The sequence below is a fragment of the Homarus americanus genome, unplaced genomic scaffold, assembly GCF_018991925.1.
Source record: "Homarus americanus isolate GMGI-L3 unplaced genomic scaffold, GMGI_Hamer_2.0 scaffold31037, whole genome shotgun sequence".
NCBI lineage: Eukaryota > Metazoa > Arthropoda > Malacostraca > Decapoda > Nephropidae > Homarus > Homarus americanus.
The window spans coordinates 2,465,749-2,481,894 of NW_024722227.1; the positions used below are offsets into that span (position 1 = coordinate 2,465,749).

Here is a 16,146-nt window from a genome sequence, read left to right on the forward strand (position 1 = left end):
TACTTTGAGGTGTGTATGTCATATTACTGGCAGCTTTGTTTACATATCAAACAGCTGATTGTAGAGGCAGTCGATGATGACAGCATATTCTTTACAGAGTGCATTGGTTCTAATGCCTTCTTCATGTTTCATAATAATTTCTGCACTGTATATTATCAATATGTTAACTAAATTTCAGAATGACCAATAATTTTTAATGTAAAAATGCAAAAATATTCAAGAGACCAACATAATCAATGTTCAGTCCACTGTAAACAAAGTTAAACTGAGAAGCCTTGTTGGGTGATTCAATCAGCTGATGGGGGCATAAAAACTATTCCCTGTACTGTCTATATTATCAACATGTTAACTAAATTTCAGAATGACCAATAATTTTAATATAAAAAAATGTAGAAATAATCAAAAGACCAATTTTCTTGATATTTACTTCACTGGAAGTGCGCATCAGCTGATGCACACAACAAAACGTGTTTGTCGTAAGGATTTCATTAATCAAAGTTTTGTTTGTTAATCGAACTGAAAATCCTTATGGGAGCTAATTCGTTAACCGAAATTTTGTTAATCGAACCGTTTGTTAACAGAGACCACTGTATATATACTATGTACACCTGTACAGAGTATGTATATATATATATATATATATATATATATATATATATATATATATATATATATATATATATATATATATATATATATATATATATATATATATATATATATAATATATATATTATATATATATATATATACAGTGAACCCTCACTTTACACGGTCAATTGAACCCACGGCGGCCCGCGTAAAGTGAACAACATAACATATGGGATTAATTGAAATAGAGACCAGGCCGACCCCTTAACTCCACTTTTTCAGACACAATACCTACGTTGTAGTAAAAATAAATTCTTAATTTTATGATGGTATGCACACACAATTAATAATTAAGAAAAATATCAATAATATTAGGTTTTGTAACACTTACATTAGTAGAAAAGATGGCTGGGCACACGGGGATGGAGGGTTGGTTCCGAGGCAGAGGGCTGATTATTGGCCCTCACCTGTATCAATTGTATCACTATCCACCACAGAGGCTTGCAGGGCCTCTTTGTCAAACCCCTCAAAATCCATATAAGTCCATATCCTCACTATCATTATCACTATCACTGACTTGGGCCGGCTGTGGTGGGTGGCGGGTGAAGAACTCGGTAATGTTTTGATGACTGGGCGACCTTGTGCGCACCGTGCTCGCGCCGATCTCCGCGTAAAAGGGTACACACACCGCGGAAAGTGAGCATTCTGGTTTCGGCAGGGTACCGTGTAAACGTGGAAACGCGTAAAGCGAGGGTTGACTGTGTATATATATATGTATATATATGTATATGTATATGTATATATATATATATATATATATATATATATATATATATATATATATATATATATATATATATATATATATATATATATATATATATATATATATATATATATTTATATATATATATATATATTTCATGTAAATCCACAATGAAAACGTGGATAAATCTTGATAAAATCACACGGGAAAATGGAAACAACGGAGTACCTTAGCTTTCGTCTTTATTCAAGACATCTTCAGAGGCAACTGGATTACATGGACAGAGAGAGGCTTAAATATACAGGGTGACCTAAAAACATGAGGTCAGGTCATAATGATGACATCCACTAATCCCCACACCAACATACACGTAGAGGAGCTTAAGAGAAGGGTGATGACGTGACTAGACAGGTCAGGTCAGAAAAAAGGGACCCTGTATATTTAAGCCTCTCTCTGTCCATGTAATCCAGTTGCCTCTGAAGATGTCTTGAATAAAGACGAAAGCTAAGGTACTCCGTTGTTTCCATTTTCCCGTGTGATTTTATCAAGATATATATATATATATATATATATATATATATATATATATATATATATATACAATTACCCCGCTTAACGCGCTTTCACTTAACGCGTTTTCGCATATACGCGGTGCCTTGCCAAAGCTGAACTTTCACTTAACGCGGATTTTTCCACAGCAACGCGGTGAGTGTCCGGCTCGAGAGCTATTTTTAGATTCGCACCACCCCCCACCCGCCACCCTGCCTGACTGCCTGTTTTAGCTCATAAAATTCATACAAATTACCCAGCCAGAATATAGTTTACATTGCTGGAATTCTTATAATTTGGTGATCATTTTGAATATAAACAACATATTTTTTGCATTAAACATACAATTTTTAGATAAAATGTTTAATCTGAGTAATATGTTATCTTTTGTCCAAAATATATGACATTTATATTCAAAATATTCCTGGTCTTACAAGGAATCCAGCAATGTCAATTATATTATCCTAACTTTAGTTTGAGGTATTATTTATTAAAATTTAGTGGTTATCCCACACATCTCCTTGGGACGGTTGGTGGGGGGTGGGGGGGAGGGAGGGACCAACCGACCGACCATCTGTTACCCGGTGAAGAATTATTTTTTTTTAACTGAAGATATTTGTTTTAGCTCATTAAATTCATACAAATTACCCGGTCAGAATATAATTTACATTGCTGGAATTCTTATAATTTGGTGATCATTTTGAATATAAACAACATATTTTTTGCATTAAACATACAATTTTTAGATAAAATGTTTAATCTGAGTAAGTATGTTATCTTTTGTCCAAAATATATGACATTTATATTCAAAATATTCCTGGTCTTACAAGGAATCCAGCAATGTCAATTATATTATCCTAACTTTAATCTGAGGTATTATTTAATACTAAATGTTAAAAACTCTTGAATGGAGGATTGGTGGGGGTGGGGGGAGGGTTGGGACTGACCACGCGGTTGGAAGAGGGGGGGAAGGCAAGGTGGGGTACTTTGATTGACAGATAGTGTTGAAGAATATATTTTTTTTTTTATTAACTGAAGATATTTGTTTTAGCTCATAAAATTCATACAAATTATCCGGCCAGAATATAATTTACATTGCTGGAATTCTTATAATTTGGTGATCATTTTGAATATAAACAACATATTTTTTGCATTAAACATACAATTTTTAGATAAAATGTTTAATCTGTGTAAGTATGTTATCTTTTGTGAAAAATATATGACATTTATATTCAAAATATTCCTGGTCTTACAAGGAATCCAGCAATGTCAATTATATTTTCCTAACTTTAGTTTGAGGTTATCCCACACATCTCCTTGGGACGGTTGGTGGGGGGTTGGGGGGAGGGAGGGACCGACCGACCATCTGTTAGCTGGCTGTGTACTGTAGTGTGAGAGGGAGGGAGTTGAGTCCATTATTTGAATGGACATTAACTTGGCGACTGTATTTCTATTTCTCTTAAGTATTAATTGTGTGCATGTACCATCATAAAATTAAGATGTTATTTTTACTACAACATAGTTATTTGTCGTCAAAAAGTGGAGTTTGGGGGTCGGGCTGGGTTCTATTGGAATTAATCCCATATGTTCTGTTATTCACTTAACGCGGTTTTCACTTAACGCGGGACCCTCTGGGTTCAATTGACCGCGTTAAGTGGGGTACCACTGTATATATATATATATATATATATATATATATATATATATATATATATATATATATATATATATATATATATATATATACACAATGTTTAAAAACACTTGTACAGTAATTAACTTTGTTATATTCAATACAAGCCAAGAAATGAGCCATCATTATGACCCTTTCTTCAAGCTAATTTGAATAATTTACATGATACAATGTTACACAGTACTGTACATTTACCCTACCCTTTACTTTGCCCATAAAAAGTGTTCTTTACAAAATGAATGACTAAGATATAGATTTTGTAAGGCACTTGTACTAAATATTTGTCATCACCTGTAAAATACCACATGTTTACAACACAATATCATTATAATATTATCCACCTATTTTACTCCTATTATAATCAAGGGATAGATGACATCTTCTCTATCATACAAAATCAACTGTCATGAAATTAACTTAAGGCACTTCAAAATAATACACATTTTACTTTCACCGACTTTATGTTATGTTCTAATGTGTGTCTGCTACCACAAAAAAATGAAGACTTCACACAACTCTTAAGTCTTGCTGATATGGAGTCACAGTAAATTTTTCTTTATTCCTGTGACTCAACACTTGAGACTTTTTTCCAATCTGAGAAAGTGTTTTAATGTCACGATGTTTACACTGTGATGTTATGCATGGAGGGCAACTACCTGATGGCGTCAGCTTGGGTATCCGGTGACTGTTTTGTTTTACCAAACTGGAGCACACAGGAGGCAGTAACTGGCTTGATGAAGCCCTTGTTGGATTCTTCACACCTGCTCATGACAAACAAATATATATTAAAGAATGAATCAAAGTTTTCAGTCATACTGCAAGGGCTACTCTTCATAATATCCAGTTCACAAAAAATGTTCTTGCAAAGTTAGGATTTAAGTCAGGTCATAAGAGAACACATCCTCCACAGTCCCCAGCCTGTTGAAAAAGGCAACTAGAAGGGTAAAATGAGGAATTTTTTTGAGGATAAAGGGAATGCTTATGATGGTTACTTTTCTGTGGTTAAATGGTTTCAGTAACCAACACCCTTTAAAACCTCAAAGATACTGCCCTAAAGTTTTTCAATACCAGTATATATTATTTAGCCATAGTTGTACAGGCAGTCCCTGATTTACTAAGACCAAGTTTATGTAAAATCAAAGTTATGGGGAGGGAGAGAAAAAAAATCAGGTTTCAACTTATGAAAAAAATTAATAAATAAATAAAACAAAAAAATCATATTTTGGGGGGAAACATCAGAAGATGCAGACAATTACTGTAACCTGAAAAAACACCAGAGTACTGTAGAGTCGGCCCTTAACATACGCGGGGGTTACGTAACAGAGATACCCATGGATGTTAAAAATCAGCGTATTTTTGCTGCCCCCCCCCCCCAAAACAAACCCTGGCCCCCCATGTCCTTATTTACCGTATATACCTGTGTATAGTTCGAGTTTTTAAGACCAAATTATTTTACAAAAAATTGGGGGTTGACCTCTAAACGGGTAATAGTTTCGTTAGGTTGAAAAATATTTACCAGTAACTACCAGTAAACAATGGAAACGATGCACCAACGCACCACCAGCTGTGAGTGTCAGTACAGTTGCCAGGGCAGATCTCTTGCGTCATCATAGCAAGTCCAAAGTAGCCAAATCCATGGTATGGTAGCACAGGACGATGTAAAACATAAAGTATTCATTTATTAAAGTTTATTTATAGATACTGTACATAAATTTTTATTCATAACATTTGAAACAACAATCTTTGTTAATTAAATTTGAAACAAAAGAAAACTACGATACCGTATTTTCATTAAAATATTACATCACAAGTATATTTTACCTTAACTGTGACTGAATGAATATACGTATTCTCAGAAATAAATATGGAAATATAATATTTTTGCTGGAATGACGTACATATTACAGTGGAAACATGAAAACAATGACTTTCGCTTTCTTTCGTTGTTCAAAAGATTTTACCGTAATCGCTTTTCGAATGGTTTTCAGTTAAAAAACTGTTGTACTCGTACTGTATTACAATAATATTCTATCCTATCATTAGCCTTATAATCCCACAACTGAAAACCATTCAAAAAGCGATTACGGTAACATCTTTTGAATGAAAGAAAGAGAAAGTCATTGCTTTCGTCACAATTTTATCCCACTTTCTACTGTAATACGTACATCATTTCAGCAAAAATATTACATTTCCATGTTCTCAGAAATAAATGGTAGTTTTGTTGAAACGTAATGTACAATATTTAATATTAAAATGCAAAAATAGCTATAAAAACAATTAATACACCCATAATGTACTGGCTGACATCTCCACTTGTCCCTGCTCCCGCGTCCAAAGTCACCACCCCTCCCAACTCGCTCTCTCCTCTGCCTCCTCCACCCCCTCTCTACTGCCGACAACGAACACAAATGTTTTGTGAATAACTGCACCTCCACTTCCTATGTACAGTACTGAACTGTACTGTGCTGTGCATTTTTACAAACAATAAACATGACAAGAAAAGCTATTAAAAAAAAATAGATAAAAATTTCACTTTACTGTACAGTACCTATCCTCGGCGACAGGACGGGGGTCATCGTCACTCAATTCCATAACGGGTGGTGAAGTGGGGGCGACGGTGGATTCAGCTGCTTCCTCAATGCCGCCAGTGATTGATGGTGTTAAATCTCTCCTTCGGTGATCAAAGAACATGGTGATGGGGAGTTGTCGTCTCTTTCTTTTCATTTCTTCCATGATGTTTTTGTATGGAGCAAAAACGTTATCCATCCCTCGTATGAATTTCAGGGCACGCACCATGGAGGGGTCCATACTATAGGCCAGGTTTTTCAGTGCCTCAATATTCCTGGTCATCTCCCCCAACTTCTCCAATGTTATTTCTTGGTGCTCTTCCTCTTTCCCTTTCGCTTCCTCTTCCTTGCCTGAGCCTACTAACTCCTGTAGATCCTCCTCGGTCAGCTCAGTGTCGTGCTCTTCAATTAGCTCCCTAATCTCGTCCTCTGCCATGTCCTGGAAGCCTTCAGCAGCCACTTTCCTTGACAGTGCCAGGGTCTTTCTAAATATTTTCATTAAAACCCATCAAAATCATTTTCCTTGTCATCGTCTTAAGCACCAAACAGCTCCTCCCAGTCTTCTCCTTGAACAGGGCTAGAGGGTACGTGTTTTTCGAATAGTTTTCAGTTAAAAAAATGTTACAGCACATGTATATTTTACCTAAACTGTGCCTGAATGAATATATTCTCAGAAATAAATAGTAGTTTTGCTGAAACGTGATGTATTTCAATGTAAAATAGGATAAAATACATGACGAAAACAAAAGACTTTACCTAACCTTCCGATGTTCAAGAGATGTTACTCATTTTTTTAATAGTTTTCGGTTAAAATACTGTTATATTACAATGATATTCTATTCATACTGTGCTTGATATACTACATTCACGGAAATGTAATATTTTTGCTGAAATGAGATACGTATTACAGTGGAAAGTGCGATAAAATCGTGACGAAAACAATGACTTTCGCTTTCTTTCCTTCAAAAGATGTTACCGTAATCGCTTTTCGAATGGTTTTCAGTTAAAAAAAACTGTTGCATCACAAGTGAATTAGGATAGAATATTATTGTAATACAACAGTTTTTTAACTGAAAACCATTCGAAAAGGGATTACAGTAACATCTTTTGAACGAAAGAAAGTGAAAGTCATTGCTTTCGTCACTTTCCACTGTAATATGTACGTCATTTCAGCAAAATATTACATTTCCATATTCTCAGAAATAAATAGTAGTTTTGCTGAAACTTAATGCATTTCAATGTAAATTAGGATAAACTACATGAAAACAAAAGATTTTACCTCACCTTCCGATGTTCAAGATATGTTACTCGTTGTTTTAGTAGTTTTCGGTTAAAATACTCTTATATTAGTGATATTCTATTCATACTGTGCTTGATATAATACATTCACGGAAATGGCAGATGGGCATCTCCCGCACACACTCCATTATTAGTCAGTTCTTTAGTGTGTGCCACACCATCCTCCCCCTCTCAATCCACCCAGTACATGGATGAGGGAAGGGAGGGAGCTGTAGCACCCCAATATTTTGGGTATAAATTGCACCACAGAGTATCTAGGACACCAGAAATAATATTCAGCACTCCCTGGTAATATTTGGTTCCTGTAGTACTGACCCAGTAGCACCCAGCAACCTCCTCCATTCATGTCAGGCCAACCATTGTATGCAGAATGTCTCCACTATTACGGTAAATCCAGTGTTGTAGATTTTATTTAATTTACAGTTCAATTCATTTTATCTGAATTCCAACTATCTGAATCTTTCAGGTATCCCAACTTTGTCCCTGTTCAGTACAAATTCAAATTTAACCCAACAATCTGAACACAACTAAAGTAATTTAATCATGTGTCTGCCACCAGTAGTGTCATAACCACTTTATAAAAAAAAAATTGCTATGATAAACAACAAAATTGATCTGTAATATATCATAATACAACAGCACACAATTTATGTACAAAAGTAGCTCTTTCCACACTCAAGTCATCATCTAAGCGACACCACACAGTCCAGTCAGGCAGTCAACCAGCTGACTCCGGGACGTGAGTGTATGCTATGACGTCACATCGGGGGAAGGGACCCAGGTGAGTCGGTGACGGAGTGTGCATGCACGCACACTCACTTGAGTGAGTGAGGTCCTGTGACACCAGACCAAGTGGTGTCCCCATGATGCTACGACACCATGTAGTGAATGAGTTGCTACAGCATCATGTGAGGTTCCTCATAACACCATCTTTGAGGGAATTACTACACCACGTGATGCCCCTCATAACACCATCTGTGAGGGAATTACTACACCACGTGATGCCCCTCATAACACCATCTGTGAGGGAATTACTACACCACGTCAAGCCCCTCATAACACCATCTGTGAGGGAATTACTACACCACGTCAAGCCCCCCATAACACCATCTGTGAGGGAATTACTACACCACGTGATGCCCCTCATAACACCACCTGTGAGGGAATTACTACACCACGTCAAGCCCCTCATAACACTATCTGTGAGGGACTACACCACGTGAGCCCCTCATAACACCATCTGTGAGGGATTACTACACCACATGACGCCCCTCATAACACCATCTGTGAGGGAATTACTACACCAAGTGAGTTCCCTCATAACATCATCTGTGGGGGAATTACTACACCACATGAGGTCCCTCATAACACCATCAGTGGGGGAATTACTACACCACGTGAGGCCCCTCATAACACCATCTGTGAGGGAATTACTACACCACGTGAGGTCCCTCATAACACCATCTGTGGGGGAATTACTACACCACGTGAGGTCCCTCATAACACCATCTGTGAGGGAGTTACTACGCTACGTGTCTGCTGTTCAACACCTCAGCGTACATGATCTACATGACCTCCACTGTAAACATTAAACTGGATGTTCACTGTATGTCCTTTACCTTTCTCTAATGAAGGCTTTTGTTAAACCACCATTGTATGTAAAAGTCATTTATGTCCAATGTATATTTTCAGCCTTAGGGCTGCAGAACTTAAAAAGTCTCTCTCTCTCTCTCTGCTCTCTCTCTCTCTCTCTCTCTCTCTCTCTCTCTCTCTCTCTCTCTCTCTCTCTCTCTCTCTCTCTCTCTCTCTCTCTCTCTCTCTCTCTCTCTCTCTCTCTCTCTCTCTCTCTCTCTCTCTCTCTCTCTCTCTCTCTCTCTCTCTCTCTCTCTCTCTCTCTCTCTCTCTCTCTCTCTCTCTCTCTCTCTCTCTCTCTCTCTCTCTCTCTCTCTCTCTCTCTCTCTCTCTCTCTCTCTCTCTCTCTCTCTCTCTCTCTCTCTCTCTCTCTCTCTCTCTCTCTCTCTCTCTCTCTCTCTCTCTCTCTCTCTCTCTCTCTCTCTCTCTCTCTCTCTCTCTCTCTCTCTCTCTCTCTCTCTCTCTCTCTCTCTCTCTCTCTCTCTCTCTCTCTCTCTCTCTCTCTCTCTCTCTCTCTCTCTCTCTCTCTCTCTCTCTCTCTCTCTCTCTCTCTCTCTCTCTCTCTCTCTCTCTCTCTCTCTCTCTCTCTCTCTCTCTCTCTCTCTCTCTCTCTCTCTCTCTCTCTCTCTCTCTCTCTCTCTCCTTTTTTACTTATTTTAGTTTTTTATTATATTTCTTCATTTCTAAGCCACATTAGAGTACATTAGTGTAATTCTTAGTCTTTTGATCTGTAATAAAGAAAATGGTTTACTAGGGCAAATTATAATGTCTTGAGTGATATAGATTACATGTTTATTTACATACTCAAACTTGAATATTGAACTGATTAAGCTTTCATAATGATTGCAATAATTTTCTTTAAATTTCAGAACAATTATTGTAATGTTTTTTGGCAGTCCCAAAGTTTTTTTTTTTCTGAAACAAACAGACAAGTGAGTAACACGGTAACTGGGTAATGGTCAAAAAAAAGCACAGATTTGTAGAAAAACGGATGTTTGAAACAGGAATTTGCGGGGTCAGGGTGTATTAATTCCTACATGCCCTTTCTAATTCCCTTTTAGAGGCATATATTTTTTCAACACTTAAACAGTATCATTAGTAATACAGTAGTACCTAAATAAACACTGACAATAGCATGTGCCAGAATAACAAAATGTCTCACCTTATTGCCTGGATCTCCACCCTGACTAGGTATCCCAGTGACTAGACTCTTGGGACGTGTGAACTTGAAGGAATTACCAAAAATCTCCTCTAGCTCACTGTCAGTGCTGGAACCTTCAGGAGATGGTTGCCACTGTCTGCTGCTGGAACATAAAATGAAATGCCATAAATAGTTCTTTCACAAAATAATTACAGTAAAATATCTTTCAATCAAAAATCTACTTTACAAAATAATAAACACTGATCTAAGCATTCTAAGTTCCCATTCTATGGTTGAACCCTACAGGTCATTGTGACATCTTAAACTTTACCGTTATGTTTACTGAGCACTGCGATTAACAATGCTTGACCTATGACCAACACTGGGTCAAGTATCAGTCTTCAAGACTTCTTATTTGCAGAAGATGCATAAATAGTGACAAGGATGCATCAGTTAATGTTCAAATGATAGATGACAGAATTGCAAATATGGCCGTGAATTCAGACGAATCATTTGACAGTGAAAAAATCCAGGAATGATTAGTCAGTTTGTTGTTCTAGCTGACTGGCAGAAGTGTGGTTGTAAATACTTACAAGGGTAAAGATGCACTTAAACATGGGAAATATAGGGAACTGGACTGTTAGATAAGGTTATGAAAGTTGAGGAAAAGGTAACCAAGAAACTGATATGGGAGAGAGGGGACATAAGCAAAAAAATGCAGTTTGGATTCATGCCAGGTAGGGAGACTACCTGGGTACTATTTATGGCCAGGTAACAAGAGAAATGTCTAGGGATGGAGAGAAAGTTGTACTTTGTATTTGTAGACTTCGAGAAGGCATTTGAGTTTCCATGTGAAATATTGGCCACAAAGAGGGCATTGAGAAAGCATTGTCTTGTTCACGTGGTTATGGCATTATATGAAGCCTCAAGAGCCACTGTGAGAGTAAATAGCGAGGAAAGTGAGGAATATGAAGTGAAAATATGGGTTAATCTTCAGCCCCCTTCTGTTTATCACAGTAGTCTCACCCAAAAGTTTGTTAACTCTCCCATCCAGCTATTACTGCACTGCCTGCTTCAGATGTTTGAAACTGTCTCGGTACCAACCAGAACATGAAACCAATACGAATGAATCTAAAGGTTCGAAGTAAGAGACTCATGATATGATGAAAGCAAAAGACAGCCAAATACTGTCTGTAAGAAAGGTGTTAGCAACAACTCCATAATGTGCGAGTGTTGAAGGTGGGTACACAACAGGTGCAGTCGAGTAGATGGCAAACTGCAGGTTGTTGTTGACTTTAAGCTTAAATTTCTTGTATCTGCAGGAACCAAGCAATGCTGGAGAAACTCAACACTGGGATACAGTACTGTATATCCCTGGACTGTATTGAGGAGTTCTGTTACCTGGATGACATGATCATTGCTGGAGGGGTGCTTGAACTAACTCAGTTACAGGAGTCAGAAAAGGCTGGAAAAAGGTTTGGGAGTTGCTGCCTTTTATTGATGGCAAGACTACCTTCCCTCTGCATGAAAAGAAGGGTGTATGCAACTGACATGGGAAGTATGATGTTGTATGGCAGTGAGGCATGGGCAGTTAAAAAGGATGACATGACACACAGTAGCTACACAGGTTTGGGCAAGCTGAAATGTGAATGGTGAGGTGAATGTGCAATATGCCACAGAAAGATAGGAAACTTTATTTAGAGTTATAAGGGCAGCTGGTTATTCAGAATACAATATTGACAATGTTATGCATACAGGTATGCTGAGATGATTTGGGTTTGTGGAGAATGGTGGAAACCAATTGGATAAAGAGAAGCATGAGCTTAAACATGGAGAGCCAAGAATGATATAGGGGGAGGGTGTAAGAAATTACATCAGTTAATAACCTGCACAAAAGTGGAAAATGGGTGTAAAATTCTTTTTGTTGATGGTAGTGATAATGACGATGATGATATGCATTAGAAGAAACTGTATCTTACCTATTTTGATGACAACCAACTAAAGGTTTTGATCCAGCACTGACATTCGACTGGAGATGTACAAATCCTACAGGTACTTGGTCACCTGACCCTGTGGCCGACAGCTGAGACTGCAATCCTTGAGACTGGGACAACTGGATCTTAGAAAGATTGCCACTGGATACTGATGTAGCGGAACATTTTGTTGGCTGGGAGTTCATGGGAGATTTTGAAGAGCTCACTCTGGCAAAAGCCCTCTGGCCACTGTGGTTACCAGACACTGTGAAGATGGTGCAAGGACTGGGGTTGCCTTGTAATGACTCAGAAAAAGTTTCTCCTTCACCCAAAGGATTGCTGGACCCAGTCACTTTCTGACCATTAGTATAGGTCCCTGTAGACACTTGCTGGAATCCTCCATTAACATGCATGACAAGTTTTGATGGAACTGAACTTTGACTAAAAGTTTGTGTTTGTACAGCTGGTAACACTGTAATGACCGTAGAGGACTCCTGTTGATTTAATCCTTCAGTCCTCGTTATGACCTTGATCACCTGCATGTTCTTTGGAAGAGTTGAAGTGAGAGCACCAGTGTGGGACCCAGGCTGAGCTACAGTGAGAGGCACCAGTCCACCATTCACCATCAACACTGGGGAAGTCTTCACATTTTGGCTGGTTGTGCAAAAAAATTTATTCATTGGTTGGCCATAGTTCGAGTTGCATGACTCTATTAAGCTGCCTGATGTAAAGGCTTCCCTTGCTTCATGATGGGAAGCCTTATATCCCTGAAAATGAAAATACAGTATAATTAAATTTCCATATTATTATTATTATTTGCTAATTACAATTACAGTCAACCCTCGCTTTACGCGGTCCCACTTTACGCGGTACCCTGCCGAACACGGAATGCTCACTTTCCGCGGTGCGTGTACCCCTTTACGCGGAGAGCAGCTGGCGGTCCTCTCGCGCCGCGCCATTTTTGGATCCAAACCTCCCGCCATGTTGTGTAAGTGGCGCGAGTAGGTTGCGCAGTGTATGTCTTTGTTGCGTTATCGGTGACGTCATATGACGTAGCGGACTGTGATTGGGCAAAGCATCCTTACCTCCCTCCCTGCTAGCTGTGATTGGTATAATGTAGTACTATGACATGCCCCGCTGTGGGAGCGTTCAAGCCCCTTGACCTACCGCATCAGTTACACCCCTCCCGGCTACACCATGTATATCAGTATCCATTGTTCCATAAGAATGGCTTCCACCGGACCACCACCACCACAAAGAAACCTTGCATTACCTGGACCCAGCCGCCCTAAGCCAAAGAAGACACGACGTTCCTTAAGCTACGAAATCAAATATAAGATCATACAAGAGTTGGAGAAAAGAACAAGACAGGTTGATCTCGCGCGCCAGCATGGTGTTAACGAATCAACTATCAGGACAATTAAGAAGGATGCAGCCAAGATAAAGGAGCACATGAACATCACAAAGTCTACAGGTGCTTCTATGATCAAGTATTCCCACAACCAGGTGCTTCTCAAGATGGAAAAATTACTTGTGAGCTACTTGGTGCGTCAGGCGCGACGGAACATGGCGGTGGACACGCGCTCAGTTAAGGAGTACGCACGTGAACTGTATGCTGCAGTGTCACGAAAGATGGGAATTACAGAGCCCAAACCCTTTAATGCTTCCTCTGGGTGGTTACAGAGATTTAAGAAGAGGAACAAGATCACCAATATCAACATTGGTGGTGAAGAAGCTAGTGCTGACTGTGTTGCGGCTAGGGAATTTCCTCCGTTTTTACGTGAGATTATGGAGGAAGGACAGTACACCGACGACCAGTTGTTTAACATGGACGAATCTGGTCTTTTTTGGAAAAAGCTACCTTCCAAGACCTTCGTTGTGAAGAATGCCAGCAAGTGTCGGGGCCGGAAGATGCAGAAGGAGCGCATCACCGTCCTGTTTACCACCAATGCCTCCGGAACCTGTAAGCTCAAGTTATCGGTGATCCACACAGCATGCAAGCCGCACGCCTACAAAAGTATGGACATGACCAAGCTAAATGTCCACTGGCTGACCGCACGTAAGGCGTGGATGTTCTCTACACTGTCCCTCTCCTGGTTTGATGACTGTTTCGTTCCCGATGTGAAGAAATTCTGTGAGCAACAGAATGTGCCATTCAAGATTTTGTTGCTGCTTGACAACGCACCAGGACACTCGCCCCTACTGTTAGATCGTCACCCCAACGTAAAAGTGGCCTTCCTTCCTCCCAACACTATGTCTATAATACAGCCCATGGACCAAGAATTGATCTGTAATGTAAAAGCTGCATTCTCTGCTAAAAAATTCAACCTCCTGAACGACTACACCAACACCAAGGAAGAGTTGCGTAACCTGAGTGACACCAACACCGATAGCAAGAGCGAAGACGACGAGGATCAACAGTTGGCAGAGCAAGAAGTACTTTTGAAACAATTCTGGAGAACATTCAACGTCAAGAAAGCTGTGGACTTCTTGGTGGAGGCATGGTATCAGCTGTCTGTAGCAACTGTTCGTCACGCATGGAGACATGGTGTTGCAAGGCATTCCGGGTGTTAGGCAGAGTAAATCTGTGACTGGTGAGGTTCAGACTGTTGCAGTAGCAGTGGACCTTGCCAGAGAAGCTGCGCAGAGTGTTACAGCTGCAGGCTTCTCCGAGACCACCAACGACGACATCCTGGAGGTGATAAGGGATCCTGATGTGACTACCGACGAGATGGTAGATGATGATGTCAGTGAAGAGGCAGGTGGTGCGTCATCCCAAGAAGAACGCCGCTTATCCCATAGTAATGTAAGGGGTGCCATCGAGTGTATTGAGAAAGTCGAGCTCCTCCTTTCCGACGACCCTGACGCTAACAGGTATGAAATCTTCACTACCCAGCTGTTGCAGACTATGGAGCCCTACATCAAAGTTTATCATGACAACATAAACACCAGCTGTCAGCAAAGCATAACAGGGTTCTTCGCCCACAACCCACCACAGCCAGCCCAAGCCAGTGATAGTGACAGAGGCAGAGACAGTGATGATGACTTTGAGGGATTTGTCAGGGAGGCACTAGTAAGTGTGGATGACACCGATGAAGACTCACCTGAGGGCCAGTAGCCTGCCCTCTGCCTCGGAACCAGCCTCCATTCCCCTACGCCGACCCATCTCTTCTACTAATGTAAGTGTTAACCCCAACCTTGTTTTTTTTTCTAACCTAACCTTCAGTATATTATTCTCTTATTGATTGTTCCCTTCTATATTATGTGTGTGTGAATACCATCATAAAGTTAAGATGTTATTTTTAGTAAAACGTATGTATTGTGTCGGGAAAAAGTGGAGTTTGGGGGTCGGCCCGGTCTCTTTTTCAATTAATCCCATATGTTATGTTGTTCACTTTACGCGGGCCGCCGTGGGTTCAATTAACCGCATAAAGTGAGGGTTCACTGTATATAATTTAACCCTCAAAAGGGGCAATTTCAAAGATGATATCAGAAGGCAGGGCAGAGGGTGGAGGGTATGACTGATCCCTGTAAAACATGTTGAAGAGAGTTTTCAACACAATCTTGGTATCAATTGAAAGTTCTTGACATAACAATTCAAATGTGTCTTATATCTATATAATGCCCAAGAAATCCAAGATGGCTAACATAGCCACCATTAACAGGAAATGATCCAAGTATTAGCCATGCTGCCTGAATACAGTACAATGCCTCCTTTTAATGATTTATTAAATGTTATCATCATTTAATATTTGTCGAACCATTCTTGTCCGTCAGAATTCCCCAATTCTTCTAAAAAGGAGAATAGTATACAGTAAACCCCCAATTTCTGTGCAGGTTAGGTTTCTATAGTTCTGCAGATAACAAAGTTCTTTTGGGAAAAATGGAATGCATTCCAGACTCCACATGGATATCCTCCAGCCACTAAATCTGTT

The 16,146-nt window shown here is 39.5% G+C and overlaps 1 protein-coding gene across 2 annotated transcripts in view; it reads right to left on the minus strand.

Moving 5' to 3' along the window:
* Positions 1-3,658: 3,658 nt before the first annotated feature.
* LOC121862283 overlaps positions 3,659-16,146 on the minus strand; it is a 41,667-nt gene continuing 29,179 nt past the window's right edge. Inside the window, exons 12-14 of one of the 2 annotated variants that reach the window (XM_042360412.1) lie at positions 12,218-12,978; positions 10,260-10,398; positions 3,659-4,360 (exon numbers count right to left, since the gene is read on the minus strand). In XM_042360412.1, coding sequence (XP_042216346.1) covers positions 4,355-4,360; positions 10,260-10,398; positions 12,218-12,978 — 906 coding nt within the window. In that variant the 3' untranslated portion in view covers positions 3,659-4,354. Of the gene's footprint in view, positions 4,361-10,259; positions 10,402-12,217; positions 12,979-16,146 lie in introns of both variants that reach the window. The other variant, XM_042360411.1, reaches the window with a different exon arrangement.